The 14875-nt window shown below is 51.5% G+C and overlaps 1 protein-coding gene across 1 annotated transcript; it reads right to left on the reverse strand.

The window, feature by feature from the left end:
- Nucleotides 1-3078: 3078 nt before the first annotated feature.
- On the reverse strand, nucleotides 3079-8770 carry PDX1 (pancreatic and duodenal homeobox 1). The gene is made up of 2 exons (XM_085062348.1): nucleotides 8281-8770; nucleotides 3079-5470 (listed from the first exon to the last, which is right to left on the reverse strand). Exons 1-2 carry the CDS (start codon nucleotides 8669-8671, stop codon nucleotides 5082-5084), a joined length of 780 nt encoding a protein of 259 aa, XP_084918474.1. The 5' UTR covers nucleotides 8672-8770; the 3' UTR covers nucleotides 3079-5081.
- Nucleotides 8771-14875: the final 6105 nt, after the last annotated feature.

Raw genomic sequence — 14875 nt, forward strand, 5'->3', positions numbered from 1 at the left:
GAACAGAGAGACAAGAAGCTGCCACTGCCAGCAGCTCATTGTTCCCAGACCAGTTCTGCTATGAGAAAAAGCCCAGCAGCTCCCTCTTTGCCAATGCTCCTTGGCAAATGCATTTGCAAGGGTCATTGCAATGTTGCTCCAGCTTGCCTTGTTGCCTTGTTGCTCCAGCTCACCTACATCTCTGGAGTTTCTTTCCATTCAATTTAATTTTGGGTTGTTATGCCTGTTTGCAGAGGCACCTGCCTCTTGTGTCCAGTGCGTCCTGGTGGATGGAGCCAGCCATCAGGGCTCCTGTGAACGTGCCTAAAGGCACCTCATGCAGAAGGAGCACAACTGCAGCCTTTCCTCCTTGCAGTGGTGCTGCTGCTGGAAGCAAACGATTTGTGGAACAAACCCTGATATGAGGCAGCAAGTGCGTCAGACCTTATAGTAGAGGAACCACGTGTTTGAGTTTCCTACTCCATGAATGAGGCTGGCCAGGCCTGACTCATCACCGAGGCATGCTGGGGAGAGAAAGGGACTTAGACTATTTCCTTTACATTTTAATTGTTCCTGCATATGTTGTGATCCCAAAAATGCTGGAGAACAGAGGAGCTGCATACCAGGACAGCAAGTGGTGAGTGGAGAGGAGATGGAGAAGGCAGAGATTAGGAGAAGCCTTGCCTCCAAGCATTTTCCTCTTTGCTCCTCTATTTGCACTAGCAGCTAAAGCAGTGTTATAGTGGCATAGTGCATGGAAAGATACTGCAAAAGGTGCTGGAAGCCAGTGACACAGGAGAAGTGATGATAAATGTTAAGTGTAAAATGAATGTAAGTAGTGGGTAAGTGAAAGCAGATAATGTTCACTTCTAACATGGACATCACAGTATTTCCATATTTTATTATAATTTCATTATTACATTTCATTTCATTGTCCTCCCTAGATTTCTTCCTGATTGCTATAAAAAATATCCTTGAAGATCTTTCCATTCCTATCCTCATCCAGGGAAGAAGAAAGCAGAAAGGGAATTGCCTTTCTGAGTCACAGTTTCTTGGAAGCCATGTGTGTGCATGTGTGTTTGCAGGTCTTGTCTCAGCTTATGTGAAAAGGTCTCATAAGAACAACCCTGTAAGCTATCAGGAGTGAAGGCAGCACAATGGCATTTCTTTCTACTCCCAAAACAAGCCTTGAAGCTCTGCACTTAACCCCCAGGCAATTCTGCCCCGTGTGGAGGACAGACTGTGAGGTGCATTGCCCAGGTCACCAGGCCCTGTTTGGTGGTTGTTGAAGGACTAGCATCCCATTCCTGGTTGCACTTCAAAGCACCAAAGCCTTTCTGAGCAAGATTTCTTCTCTCAGCCTGCAACATCTCTCTTCAGCTGTGTTCATGGCAGCAGCAGCAACCACAGGGTGGGAGATAGCAGCCTTCAGTGTCTGACTGGAAAGACTTTCCCACCCTAGGTTAAATCACTACTTTCAGAATTGATATGGACATAATTATTCATAAATTGAGAGATTTTCAGGTAAAAATATGGGTTTGAAATAGAAGATAGAAGTATGGTTTTGCAGTGCTACTTTTCATATGACCATTGCTGCAGGATGGCAGGACATGGTGCTGTTGGGGGGGAGGTAAAGCAGGGGTTAGCACAGGCTGTGCATGAGATCCTGTTTCCCTTGCCCAGCCTCTGCCCAGGCATGGTGGTAGCATGATCCCAACAGGGCTTCAGGTGCACCTCCACAGATGGCAGCAGACTCTGGGCTGTGTGGGGCAGCAGCCCCAAGCTCCTGCCAGGGTTTACCTGGAGGTGTGCTATTCTTCACCTGGGATGCTCAGCCTTGCTTGGAGGAAGGAGAGGTCCTGCCTTGAGGTCTTTCATGGAATAGCAGTCAATGTCTCAGTAGCACCGAAGCAGGAGAACACTTTCACTGCAGAAGTGGGGAATGGATCTGAGCAAAGTAGAAGCAGCAGAGGTGTTGCCTGTGCAAAGCTCAATCGAGGCTTGCAGCCTCACTATCTGCCCTGGAGCCACAGGTAGAGCTGATGTCTCCATAGCTCCTGTTGTGGTGGATGCCATAGCCAGGTGCACCCAGGAAAGGAAAAAATGCCCAGAGTCTTGCTCAGCTTTTCTTTAAAATAATTAACATTGAACACATACAATTTTTGGGGTACATGCCTCTCCCACACCTGCCTAAACGACCTCATTATTGCTCAAGAAGGAAATAAAAAGTCATCTCACACTTTTCATCTCTTGCCTAAATTTTAAAGTATTTTGAGAATGCTTTGCAGAAATCCTATCCTAGGGTTAAAGGTGATTACAAGTAAATCATAAGCTATTTCACGAGGGAAGGTGTCTCGTAGGTAGATGGATATATCTGGGCAAGTGGTTTTGGTAAGATGACCTGGCACAAGAAATGTAGTGACCTTATAACTCTCCGTGTCAGCCTTGCCTTTCCCCAGCACTGTGCAGGGCTGGCTGTTCTGTCAGGTGAAGTTACCATGAATCTTTAGCTCTACAAGGTCCCAGAGCTGTCTTGATTTAGTTAATGTTAATTTTTCCATGGGTGCAGTTGTAAAAAGGGTGAATATATATATATGTAAGTGCTAAACTCATAAACTATGTTAGCTCTTAGAATAAAAATATTTATTAAAACAAAACAGTTTTGTTCCGATTCTGCTTCTGCTAATAAAAATACCTGGGCACTGTGGTCAAATGATTCATGTAAATTGTGAAACTTTTTCGTTTTCAGAGCAGTGCTCAAAGAAAATCAAAACTGAATTCACTATACTAGAGAAAGGTCAGGCAAGATTTCAGCTGACATATATGCTGCTTAGCCAGGGCAAGGTGCTCTACAAATCCTAGAATAAAATCGAGGTGTTTTGTGTGAGAGACATCCTTTCTGGACATATATCTGTTTTTATTGTGGCTCCCAAATTGTAACGTCAGTGCCAGGCATTGTCAAAGGTATGTGGAAATCGTTCCACTGCATTTCCCAGTGACAGGTTAATGCTAATGAATAATGATTAAAAATGCAGAGGTTTAAAAATCGCTTCGTGTCCCATAAAAGTTTAAGAAATATTACTTTAATGAATATGGTGCTTTGCTTCTTAAGCAGAACAGCTTTATTTGAATTTTGCTCATATAATGATTAGTAAAAGTTCTCATTCATTGACTGCGTTTTGATGAACAAGGATATACAGGCTCGGATGATAAATTTCTCAGGCAACTTGCAGGAAAAATTACCAGAAATATTCCTGTTTGCACACAGATCTGAATGTCCTCAGAGGAAAGAAAAGCAATAGACAAATAATACCCTCAGTTCAAGTCTCCACCTTAGTGTTAGAAGTTTCATGTAAGACGGGAAAACCCCGAAGATCTGTGCCAAGCTGCTTCCTGTCCCCCTCGCTTTCAGCCGAGGGACTGGGAACATCATCTGGCCAGGGTGCGACAGGTTGTCCTCCTCATTTTCTTCCTCCCATGGCACTCCCGGGCCTGCAGCGCAGGAGGAACTGTGGCGATCCCCGCGGGATGCTCGAAGGGTTGCTGCTGGCAGGTAGAAGGCAGGAACCTCCCCGTCGAGGAAAGAAGGCAAATCCGCCTGACCGACAGCAAACCGGATAGTTCCCGCTTCCTTCCAACTTATGTTTTCTGTTTCTAGTTCGGACATGATTTGTTTCCCACTTAGCTGCAGCTCCCGCCGCTGTCGGGACGGGGAAGCTGTTCCTGGCAGCGGGAAAGGCGGGCTGGGCCCGGGGCGGCCGGCGCACTCTCTGCGCACTCTGCTACCCATGTCCCCGCAGGGAAGCCCCGGCCAGGCTCCCTCCCCTCCCCAGCCCGGAGGAGCCGAGCTCTGCCGCTCACCGGGCCGGGCCGGGCCGAAAAATAGCACCCAGGAAAGGTCCCCGGTGCTCTGCAGTGCCTCGGGAGGCAGCCGGCCCCCAGCCTCTGCTGGGATGTAAAGCCAGGTCTGCAGAGAAAAAACAGGCAGAGAGCCACGCCGAGACAGGAGCTTGTGCTGCAGAGAGTTTCTCCTCTCCAAGGCAGAGTCCGAGCTTGCGAAAGAGCTGGAAAAGAGGCAGGAGCTTTTCCTCAAAGGACAGTGTCCCTGGGACCAGCCCTACACCCCAGATATACCACGCTCTCTGCTCGCTGCCCGCGGCTTTTTCTGATGCATCCCTGAGCTCGCATTCACCCCTCGAAGAGGCGAGCGCAGCCCTGGAGCCGCGGAGTCCCCCCGAACCCAGCCGGGCGCGGAGCCGCGGGCAGCAGCGCAGAGTCCCCGCAGCCGCTGGCGCCTGTGCGGGTCATCGGGGGTGACAAATCCTGCCCGCAGGATACGTGGGCTTTTTCTTTGTAAATTTTTTAATTTTTTTTCTCTTTTCTCTTTTTTTTTCTTTTTCTTTTTCTTTCCCCCCTCTTTCTTTAGCAAAAGCAAAAGAAAACGAAAGAAACCGGGTTCCAGTGTCCAAAGAAGTAAGTAACAGTCCTGAGAGAGTCCTCGGTACAGCCGATGCTCTGGGGTGACTGGAAGGGACGGGGACGGCGGCGTGCCATCCAGGATGGCCCGGGGTACTCGGGTCCGTGTCCGCGCTCGTGGACCGACGGACACGGCGGGACGCTCGCCACGACCGAGCAGCTGTCCGCAGCAAGGAAAGCAGCGTGCGCTCGCTTCTCCTCCGGTTTCCAGACATCTCCGTGCGCCCAGGGTTGCACACACCGTCGGTGGCCACCCGAGACCCGCCTTCCCCGGGGAACTGTCCCGTCGGGCTCTCTGAGACTCGTGTTGCCCGGGGGAGCGGGACCCAGCTCGCCGCCATCCCGGCGGCTCCCTGCGGCCTCCTCCGGCGCTAGGGCCCACGGCGAGCCTCTCCTTGTCACAGCTGGACATCTCATGTTTACTCTCCGGAGGACGCAAGCTTCGGAGTGGGGGCACCGAGTTTCCCTGGGAAGGCGGGAGAGGGTCGGCCGAGCACGGCACGGCACGGCACGGCACGGCACGGCACGGCGGCGGGAAGCCCGCGCCAGCCCCTCGGGTCTTTTCGATGTCCCATCTTTTGCCTCGTCCCGGGCCGTGGGACGAGGTCCCGGCCGCTCCCCGCGGCTCACCGAGGGTCCTGCTGCCTTCTGGGGACTAGGCTGGGGGTGAGAAGGTCCCTGGAGGCTCCCGAGGGAAGGTTCCCAGCGGGGCATGGCTGGAGATCCTCCTTGGTCTGGAGCTCCCCGGAGGACACCACGCAGTCTTGCTCGGGGTCATTGCTGTTGCCCGCCCCTCTCTTTTTGTCTTCTTCCTTCTTCCACTTCATCCGCCGGTTCTGGAACCAGATCTTGATGTGCCTCTCGGTCAAGTTCAACATGACAGCCAGCTCCACCCGCCGCGGCCTGGAGATGTATTTGTTGAAGAGAAACTCCTTCTCCAGCTCCAGCAGCTGCGCCCGCGTGTACGCAGTCCTCGTCCGCTTGTTCTCCTCCGGTTCCACCACATACGATCCCCCTGGAAAGAAGCGAGAGTCAGCCTGGGTCCTCCCGGCCGCCCCTGGGGCTGCGGGAACCACGTTCCAGCATCCCTGCGCGGCGCGGAGGATACGCGGAGGGAAGCAAGCGGGGTGAGGGGCATGCCTCGGGGAGTTGGGCACTGAGGCGGTGCTGCTGGCGGCAGTCGCCACTGCTGTTATTTTATTTTGCAATAACTTAGTATTTTTTAACAATGATTTGGATGACGTTTTCAGGGAAGCGCCGTCTCTGGAGCCGAGGGGGAAACTTATGTGCCACCGTTTGTGTGACACTGAAAGGTCAGGATGGCTCTCGGATCCAGGGCTGCAATTGTTCAGATTAGTGTTAAAGTTAAATTAATAAAAAACAAACAAACAAAACCAAAAAAACCCAAACAAACAAAAAACTAAAAAACCCACCACACACACAAACCAAAGCAAAATGGAAAATTTCAACCCCTCAAAAAAACTCTCAAAAAAAAAAAAAAAGCCCAAAAAACAACGCACCAAAATAAAACCCTCTAAAACAAAGCAATAATAATTATAATAGTTAGTGAGCCTGCAAGACAGGGCCGGGAGTTGGACAGCAGCTCTTCCATTTCGCCAAGCTGGTGAAACCTTGGGTTCCTTGTTCCCGTAAAAAGCGCCACAGCGGGATCGCCGCAGTCCTGCGTGGGCAGTGGGGCGCGGGTGGGACAGGCCGTCACATCGAGAGGGGCTGGAGGTGGGAACGGAAATCCAGGGCCGCTTTTGCCAGCACCACAGACCCTCTGGGCATGCTTTTGGGGTTGATATAATCTGTGGGGACCTGCGCTTTAAACAGCCAGAGTGAAACAATAATTTCAAGAGAGCTACGCAGACTCTCCCACTGCTCTTCTTCCTATTCCCATGATTCTGTATTTATATATACAGTGTTTGTAAATATAAACTTATGTATAAAACTGAGATATGTATTTTAAATATATATTTAAATGCACATATAATGTTTACAAAGTGATGTGTATGTTTCTATGTGCACATATAAACAAATATTAAAATCCATGTATATATGTATAAAAATGTTGCTAAATCTAAACCCATGTACATACCCGTATGCATGGGTTTATATCTAAAAAAAACCCTTGTTCTGTTACTTTAATCTAAACTGCTGGTGCCGGGAAGGCGGAACGCCCGGGCTCTGTCGGAAGGCCGAGGCCGCTGAGCCCCGGGAAAGGCCTCCAAGCCCCGGGCTGGCGGCAGAGCTCCGGGCCGGCATGGTGTGCGGCACCGGGCAGGGCTCGGCCGCTGCCTTCCCGGGCGCCTTTCCCCGGCGATAACAGCGCAAAGCCCCGCAGCATTCATGGACGCGTATATCCCAAGGGTTTCCATTAAGAAGAGATGGTCAGGCCATACAGTTTGCCACATACACTACAAAACATGCCGGGGCTTGGCTGTGAGCGCTCTGTCGCGCTCGGCACAGCGCGGTGCCCCTTTCTCTTCCCTCGGCGAGCTGCGGCAGGAGCCCTGCGCACACATCACACCGACCGGGGCATGCACGGCCCGGCTGCACCTCCCGGGAGGGCTGGGGACAACAGGCAAGAATTTTAGGGTTCCACGGGGAAAGTTTCGCTTTTCTGCCGGCTTTGTCATTCCTCGTGTACAGGAGAAAGAGAAAAAAGCTGTAGTTCAAAAGTTTGGCTTTTTATTATTATTATTATTGTTATTATTATTATTATTCCCTAAATTAATTCAAGTGATGGAAAACGATCTGATTTTCTCTCCTCTTCTCCCCACCTCCCCCCTGACACAATCTCTGCCGCCGTGTCTGCGGCCTGGGACAGCACGATCTTCTACCTTTGTGGGCGGATGCGCCCCTGTGAAGACTGGGGACAGCCACCTGTCCTTCCCTCCCCCTCGGCCTGCCCCATGCAGTTCCCAAACTATTTCGTGGAGATTTTAATAGTCCGGTCTTTTTTCCAACTGTCTATTTGAACAAAGCCATTAATATAATATTTGCCGTACAGGCGTGACGGAGGCGCAGGACACGATAACATTGTGCAGGCAGAGACAGAAATATTGTTGGGCAGCGGAACTTTCTGCCTAGATAGAGTTTCTTCCCCTCACTGGCAACTCTGTTTCGTTTGTGCATTGTTTCCCCTGCCCTGGTTTTTTCACTTGGGGAGGTGCAGTTGTGGCTAAAACCTGCCGGGGAGCAGGAGGGGTGGGATAGAGGGGCCAGGAGGGGAGGTGGGCTCTGCGCCGGGGAAAGCCGAGAGGCAGCCGAGAGAGGCTCGGCGGCTGCCCTGGGGGCCCGGGGGCTGCTCTGCGGCCTCACGGTGGGCTCAGGGACGCGGGCAAAGGGCTGTGCTCTGCCCACCAGCCCGCCCTGCCGCTTTTCCGCCAGCTCCACCTCGCAGGTGTCTCCGCGACGCGCCCCCCGCGCCGAGCTCACCGCGCCCGCAGAGGCACCGTGATCCCCGAGGCAGCAGCTCCCGAGAGGCGTCACACAGTCCCGACTTGGCCACAATTAGTTAATTGGTGAAAAATAATTCGTTAATAATTGCTGAGGAGCAGGGAGCGGCGAGCCCGCCGGCGGGGACTGGGGTGCCGGCTCCCTACCCAGCGTTCAACCCAAGAGTAGCAGCCCCAGAGCAGTGGGTCTGGAGAGGCTGGCGAGGGGGAAACCACCCTCCAGGACCTCTCCACATCCGAGCGGGGGCAGCGGGACTGGTGCAAGGGAGGACTCCTGACCGCCGAGCGGGACAGAAGCGGGGAAGGGGGGGGAGGGGGAGCAAAGGGATGCGAGGGAGTAGAGGGATGCGGCGGGGCTTACCGGTCCACTGTCCCTTCCAGGCGTGCGATTTGGTGGACTTCATCCAGGCGAAAGGTACCTGCACTCGGGGCTCCTCTATAGCCCCCGTGTCAGCCCCGTCTGCGAAAGGCAGCGCATCTTGGTGGGGAGGAGGAAGATGAGGGTGGTGGTGATGGTGATGAAGGTGGGAGACCCCGGCATCCTCAGTGATGGGAGGCACCTCGTAAGGTGAAATGTCTGGCGGGCTGCCTTGCTCGAGAGCCCCTAAGGCGCTGGGATAAGTCTGTTGCTGCCTGCCCATGTACAGGCAGGCGGGGGGGCTGGGGTTGTAGTCCTGCGACTGGGTTCTCTGAAACGCACACGACTCCTTGTAGAGCTGCGCCGAGGCGTAATATTGCTCCTCGGTGTTCATGGCGTGCGGGGCCAAGGGGGCTTCGCAGCTTAGGGACACATAGGGCTGCTCACGCTCCCGGAGCCCGGGATGCCTCTTTGACAGCTGGCGGCCCCGCCGGGCCCCACCGCCCTGCCCGGCTCCCGCCGCCTCCCCATAGGCGCCTCTCCCCCACGTGAGCCCTCCCGCAACCCTCCGGGGCGGGGCGCGGGCCCTAAGAGGCCACCTGGGGTGGCCCTGGTCCCGTAATCCCCTTCCTTCCCCTCAGCCGGGCCGGTCCCGGGAACCCCTACCCTTCTGCCGGGTGCCGCTCCCTGCTTTGGAGTGAGGAGCCCCACGGCGGTGGGTTTGCGGGGCTGGGCAGGGGCTCGGGGAATTGCGCCGATGTGCGGGGCGCTCCGGGACGTATGGTCCTTAAACACATCTTTTCTCTCCCCCCCTCGCTTGCCAGGAGCGGCTCATCCCCCAACGTCCCCCGGGCACGGAGAGGAAAACCCTCGCAGAACCGGAATAGACTGGGCTCCTGGAGGTGTTTAGCGACAGGGCACTTTTGGCCGCGAGTGCATCTCGTCTGGGGATGCGGGTGTCCAGGGGCGGGCAGGGCGCTCCCTCGGGGGTACCCGCGTTCCGCAGCCCTGGGCGATGCCCAGGAGCGGCTTTCTGCCGGGGGCGAGCGGCCGGTGGGGGACCACAATGCTATCACCAGAGCGAGCGATAGGCAGCGGATTGTTTGTCCAAGGGGTAAATTTGGGAGCCTTCCCCGCGGCTTGGGCTGCAATGTGTTGACCCTCGGAGATAATGTGCTCCGAGCTGGTGCCGGTTGACTTGGTGACGAGGCTATGAGGAGGCGGAGAGCTACCGAAAGGGACAAAGATCATTTCCCTGCCTCCCTGCGCTCGGGCCGGCCGCCGCTCTCTCCTGCTCGGGCGCAGGCACGCTCGCTATCTGCCCGGCCCGCCTCCTCTCGCCGCCGCTTCCCCGACACCGGGGCTCCGGCCGCCGCCGTCGGGGCGCGCACCCGCGGTTCCATGTAGGGCGGCTCGGCTAGGCTCGGCCCGGCCCGGCCCGGCTCTGTTCGGCCAGTGGAGATGCATGGCCTGAGCGGCGAGGCAGGAGGCTCCCGGTGCCTCGCTCCCGCGGCCGGTTCCGTGCGATCATAAACCCGCCCAGTCCATTACACTTGAAATGAGTTTCCGCTCTGAACTCACGCGGATCCCCCATCTCTTAGAAAGCACACTGAGCCTTTGATTCAATATTGAGCCATTAAGCGATTGCTTTCCCAAGCCATTTAACAGCAGCTCTTATGGATAAATAAACAAAAAAGGCTGTAAACCAATTATAGTGCGGATAGTGAAAAAGTATTTTATTAGCGGGAATTACAGATAGACATGGCTGCTGCTCGGGCTCCCCGCGCCCGGCACCCGCCCCCTCCATCCCCTGGCATTCCGGGCAGCGTCCGCGTCCCGGCGGGGTTCGCAGACAGCGTGCGGCCAGCGGGGATGCGCTGGTCGCTTCGTGGCGGTTCTGCCATCCGCGCCCGCGAAGCCTCTACTCAGGTGCTTTGCAGGCACGAGTGTCCTTGGATCCAGAGCCGTCTTTTGCCCCGACCCCAGAGCAGCACCCACAGCCCCTTCCCCCGAGATCTGTTCCTCGGAGCGTTTACTGCTCCGGGTTTTCCACGGGGAACCGGCGCGGACAAACAAACCGGAGGCCATAAAACCCAGAGCAAATTGATTCATCTCCTGGGAGGACCATTACCCGGTGTCTTAATGCGGTCCTCTCTCTATAACGAACGTTTCTAAACAGAGCAAACACTTCACCCTCCAAAGCAAATGAATTTCGTATAATTTAGAGCTAATTCTCTTTCATTCTGCCTGCGTGAGCAGGCGATAAGGGCACGCTTTGCCGTTCTAACAACAAGGTGGCGAGCTGCAGCGCAGGAAAAGGGCCCCGCTGGGTATCCCGGCACTGGGGACCCCGGCCACCTCCTGGGAGTGGTGATATAGGGCAGTCGGGGCTCCCGGGGGAGATGGGGCCGGGGACGTGAGCCCGGCTGGAGCCAGATCCCAGGGATCACCTCTGCCTGCCTCTTGGACTTGGGATGCAATCACTGATACTTCGCTTGAGTCCTTCCACAGCTGTGGGTTCCCAGGAGAAGCCTATGAGCAGGGAATGGGTCTCACCGGAGTGGAAAATGATCCACTTGATGTGGAAGATGGGTGATGGAGGAGGCTGATGGGAATGACGGGAACGGCCCGTGGCCCCGCTTGGCCCAGGACCAGGCTCTGCAGACACCAATGCATCCCTAAACCTTGTCCATACACATCACCTAAGACAGTTGCAGCAGGATGTGCATATAAGACACCAAAACGTCTTCTACTAAACTCCCAGAATTTTCTGCTCCAAGCATTTCCTGAGTGCCATGAATCTAATATTTGTCTACTGATTTTTCAACATTTTAAATCTCCCCTAAAACTTCATGTGAATGGCTTGCCTCCCAGCACCTTGCAGCAAAGTGTTCCTCAGTGCTGTGTGAGACACTGCTGACTCTGCATCTGTCTGCATTTAAGCAGTCTTAATTTTCCAGCTAGAAGAGCCTCGAGATGCATAGGCACAATGTAAGAAATTAAAAGGTGCATCATTGCCTCTAGCTCATATGTGGACCTTGAATGGTGAGCCCAGGTTCTCCCATATGTACATTGTCATCTCACAGCTGAGATCTTTCCCTGCCTTTACTCCCAAGGTGTGGTTTCAGGCAGGTTTGGAATGGCAAGAAACTTGGCCATCCTCTCTCTGTAGGCAACCATTCAAAGAAAAATGTCTGATAAAAACAACTTGATTCCCACTGATAGATGTACAGTCAAGTTTAACCATTGAAAACAGAGAAAAGTAATGGACATATTGCACACATGAACAAATTAACAACGGATCAAGTAGATTTTCCCTCACCTTAAACCCCATCTGGACGTATGCTGCAGTTCAGTTGGAGGTCCTGTACGTTACCTGCTCTAGGAAGTTATGAAGGACTGCAGAAGTCCCCCATAACTTGGGCATATTTATGGCTGGCATGTTTGCTTAAATCACCCAACTTCATCCACAGAGCTGGAAAGCTCACACTTCCAGCTCAGTGTTGTGTGTGATGCATGGTCCCAAAGCCATTATGATATAGTTCAGGCTGAGAACAACCTCTAGATATTAATATCTCCAGAGGACACTCCACAACCTCTCTGGGAAGCCTGTTTCAGTGTTCTGTCACCCTCAAATCAAGGAAGTTTTTCCTTGTATTCAAATGGAACTTCCCGTGTTTCAGTTTGTGCCTGTTGCCCCTTGTCTTGTCGCTGGGCACCACTGAAAAGAGTCAGACCCCATCCTCTGACACTTGCCCTTAAGATATTTGTATGCATAAACAAACATTCTTATAGTAAGCTTGAGATTAGACAAAAATGAATCCATGATTCTGTACCAGTAATTGACAGAGGATGGTGATAGCAGCAATGTTAAGTAGAAGAGCAGGTTGTAATTATCCTCAACACAAGCACAGGAATTCAGATATTTCAGCAGCAGTAACAAATGCTTCAGGTACTCAGCAGCTGCTGTCCTGTGGTAACATCACACAATAACTGCACTGCAATACTTCAGTTACCATATTAAAGTATGTCTTAGGGACTTTTTAAGATCTGATCACATTCCTTTAGCCTGTTTGTTCATCTGACAGAGAAGAGACAATCTGCATGGTTAACTCTTATTCCATAGTATATAAAGCCTAAAACTTTGCAATATAATACAAATCTCTGAATGTCCAGGGGTTTGGAAAGCAAAATCACACACCTAATGTCATATCTATGTGGTTTTAAAATGTGTGCCAACATACAAAACATGCCTCTTTAAATTCAGGGGCATTTGCAATGTTCCCGCCTCTAAATGGTTAAATACAGGGGTTTGATGTGAATCACTGTACTTTGGAAGTTTTGTGCATGTCTTCCCCAGTGCTGTCTGACAGACATCACTGCAGGCTGCTGAGATCAGTGAAATGCAAAGCCATCTGGATGCAGTATTACATTTTTTCCATAGGAAAGGTGACAGGAACATTTTTGTTGCCTTTCAACACAAATAATTTGTGAACCCCTACTCAATTAGCTCCATTTCCTGTTATAACTGATGACAGTTTTATCATTCCTCCCACCACCCTGACTGTCTAATTGGAGTGTAAAATAGTAAGAAGTATTGTTCAGTCACACTTCTTGTAAGTAATCTGGCATGATTTTCTATATCTGTATAATTGTAACATTTTCTCAGTGCTCAAAACCTTTTCTGAAATCCAGATTTAGACAGGGAACAAGTACTGAAGGTGAGTGGAGCATATTCACAATAATCTCTTTTTCTCTCTCATCTATGCTCAAAGCAACACAGGAAAACTGTATCCATGGCAAGGGACTGCAGTGGGAGAAGTTGACTGGGAAACAGACCTTTCCCAGGGATTGATTTTTAACCCCCCACCATGGCTGTATCTAGCAGAAAGGTAACCTTTCACAAAGCTGGTTAATAATCAATAACCATGTGAAAACAAATCTGTCTTTCCCTCTTAGAGCTGACGATAAAAATGAGAGCACGAACTATTCCACCTGCCCTAAAGTAAGACTGGTTCATCAGCTTTTTTTTTGGCAAGAAGCTTTTTTAGGCCTCTGAGCGATTCAGTATTGGTGTACATCAGCTTCAGTTTGCTCTTCCCACCACACATCACCTTCTTCACACTGCAGGTGTGGGCCAGAGCTTGAACTGCAGGAAGACACGTTTACACAAGCCATTTTGAATACGATCTTGTCCAGGAAATATATCGGGAAGTTGCCTTGAGAAGTCTGAGAATAGTAGAGGCTCTTATATGTGTAGTCTCTTTTTATACTTTCTATTTTATATCTTTGAATTTTTTCCATCTTCCCCAGTATTAATGATTTCACTATCACCAGGGAAGCACAATTTTATTGTCTTGTAAGAAGACTTGAGGAATTATTTTTGAATACTGTGAACCTTCCCACTGGAAACAGAGCTGTTTCATGTTGTTTGCCCTACATAGTTTTCCATTTTCCATTTAATGTTTATTATACCAGATAGGAGCAGAAAAAAATCAATATGTATATATATATATATTTATCCTGACAGTTACAGTAGAGGAATTCAGGCTAGAACCACAACCCTAAAAGAACTCCCCCTCACATCCCCTGACTTATTGATTTTTCCCCCTAGACCCCAGGCTCTTTGGGGCACCGCAGGTTTGGGGCTCAGACACAACCTGGCTATGCAAGTGGCACCTGGCAGTTCTCACCATAATCCTCCCCTCTTGTTTGTCCATTGTAACTTTGCTGGACTTCAACTATTTGACCTGAAATTTTCCATTCTGTATCTCTACCTCTTACCAAACACGTGGGGAAACTTTCCTCAAAATTGTTTGGACTGGTATGAAAGTGAAGCTGGGAAAACATGACACACAGTAGCTGCCTGTGTGGGGAGGGTGAGGAGTTGTTGCCTCCTCTACAAGCCTCTGACACCAAAAGCAACGATGCATGGCTGATCCCAAAAAAGGGTAGAGGACAAGAATAGCTGCCATCTGGAGAGAGCATCCCTGCACAGAAATCTCCTGCTCTGTTTTCTTAGCTGCTGTGTTTCTTTCCTGGATTTAAGTATGTTAGAATTCCTGCTGGGATGCTGTCCCACAGCAATGTCTCTACAGACCAATCTCTCTGTGCAAAGCTGCCTACAATTACTCAAACTTTGAACTGCTGTACTTCACACACATTCCACAGATACGTATCAAAACTTGGCAGCCAAGTCCTTTACAACATGTTCACAACAGTAAGCAGATCCTTGTCCTGGACCTCAGGATTGAATGAAAGCTCACCTTGTGGTAGTTGGGATATTGAGTCTTGCAGCTGAAAAGTTGGTAGATATTCCTCATGATCCATCCCCCAGCCCTGGGCATGGAGGAAGAAGATGATTTATGCAAAAGACAAGTAAGAGGCTCACCCTTCAGAGGAAAGAATTTGGAGGTCTAGGTTCGGGTGTGCTCCCAGCTCAGCTATGGGTGAGACCCAAGAGTGCACCAACCAGATCTTTTTCCACTCTCCTTGCCATGCCCACAGGGAAAAAAATGGTCTAGAGGCCAGGAGAGAGGGAGGGTGTGCTCTCACTAGCCCTCTACCCAAGTGGGGAGCAGGACCTGGGCTGTGCTCC

Source organism: Lichenostomus cassidix, chromosome 1 (genome assembly GCF_008360975.1).
Source record: "Lichenostomus cassidix isolate B80296 chromosome 1, HeHo_3.0, whole genome shotgun sequence".
NCBI lineage: Eukaryota > Metazoa > Chordata > Aves > Passeriformes > Meliphagidae > Lichenostomus > Lichenostomus cassidix.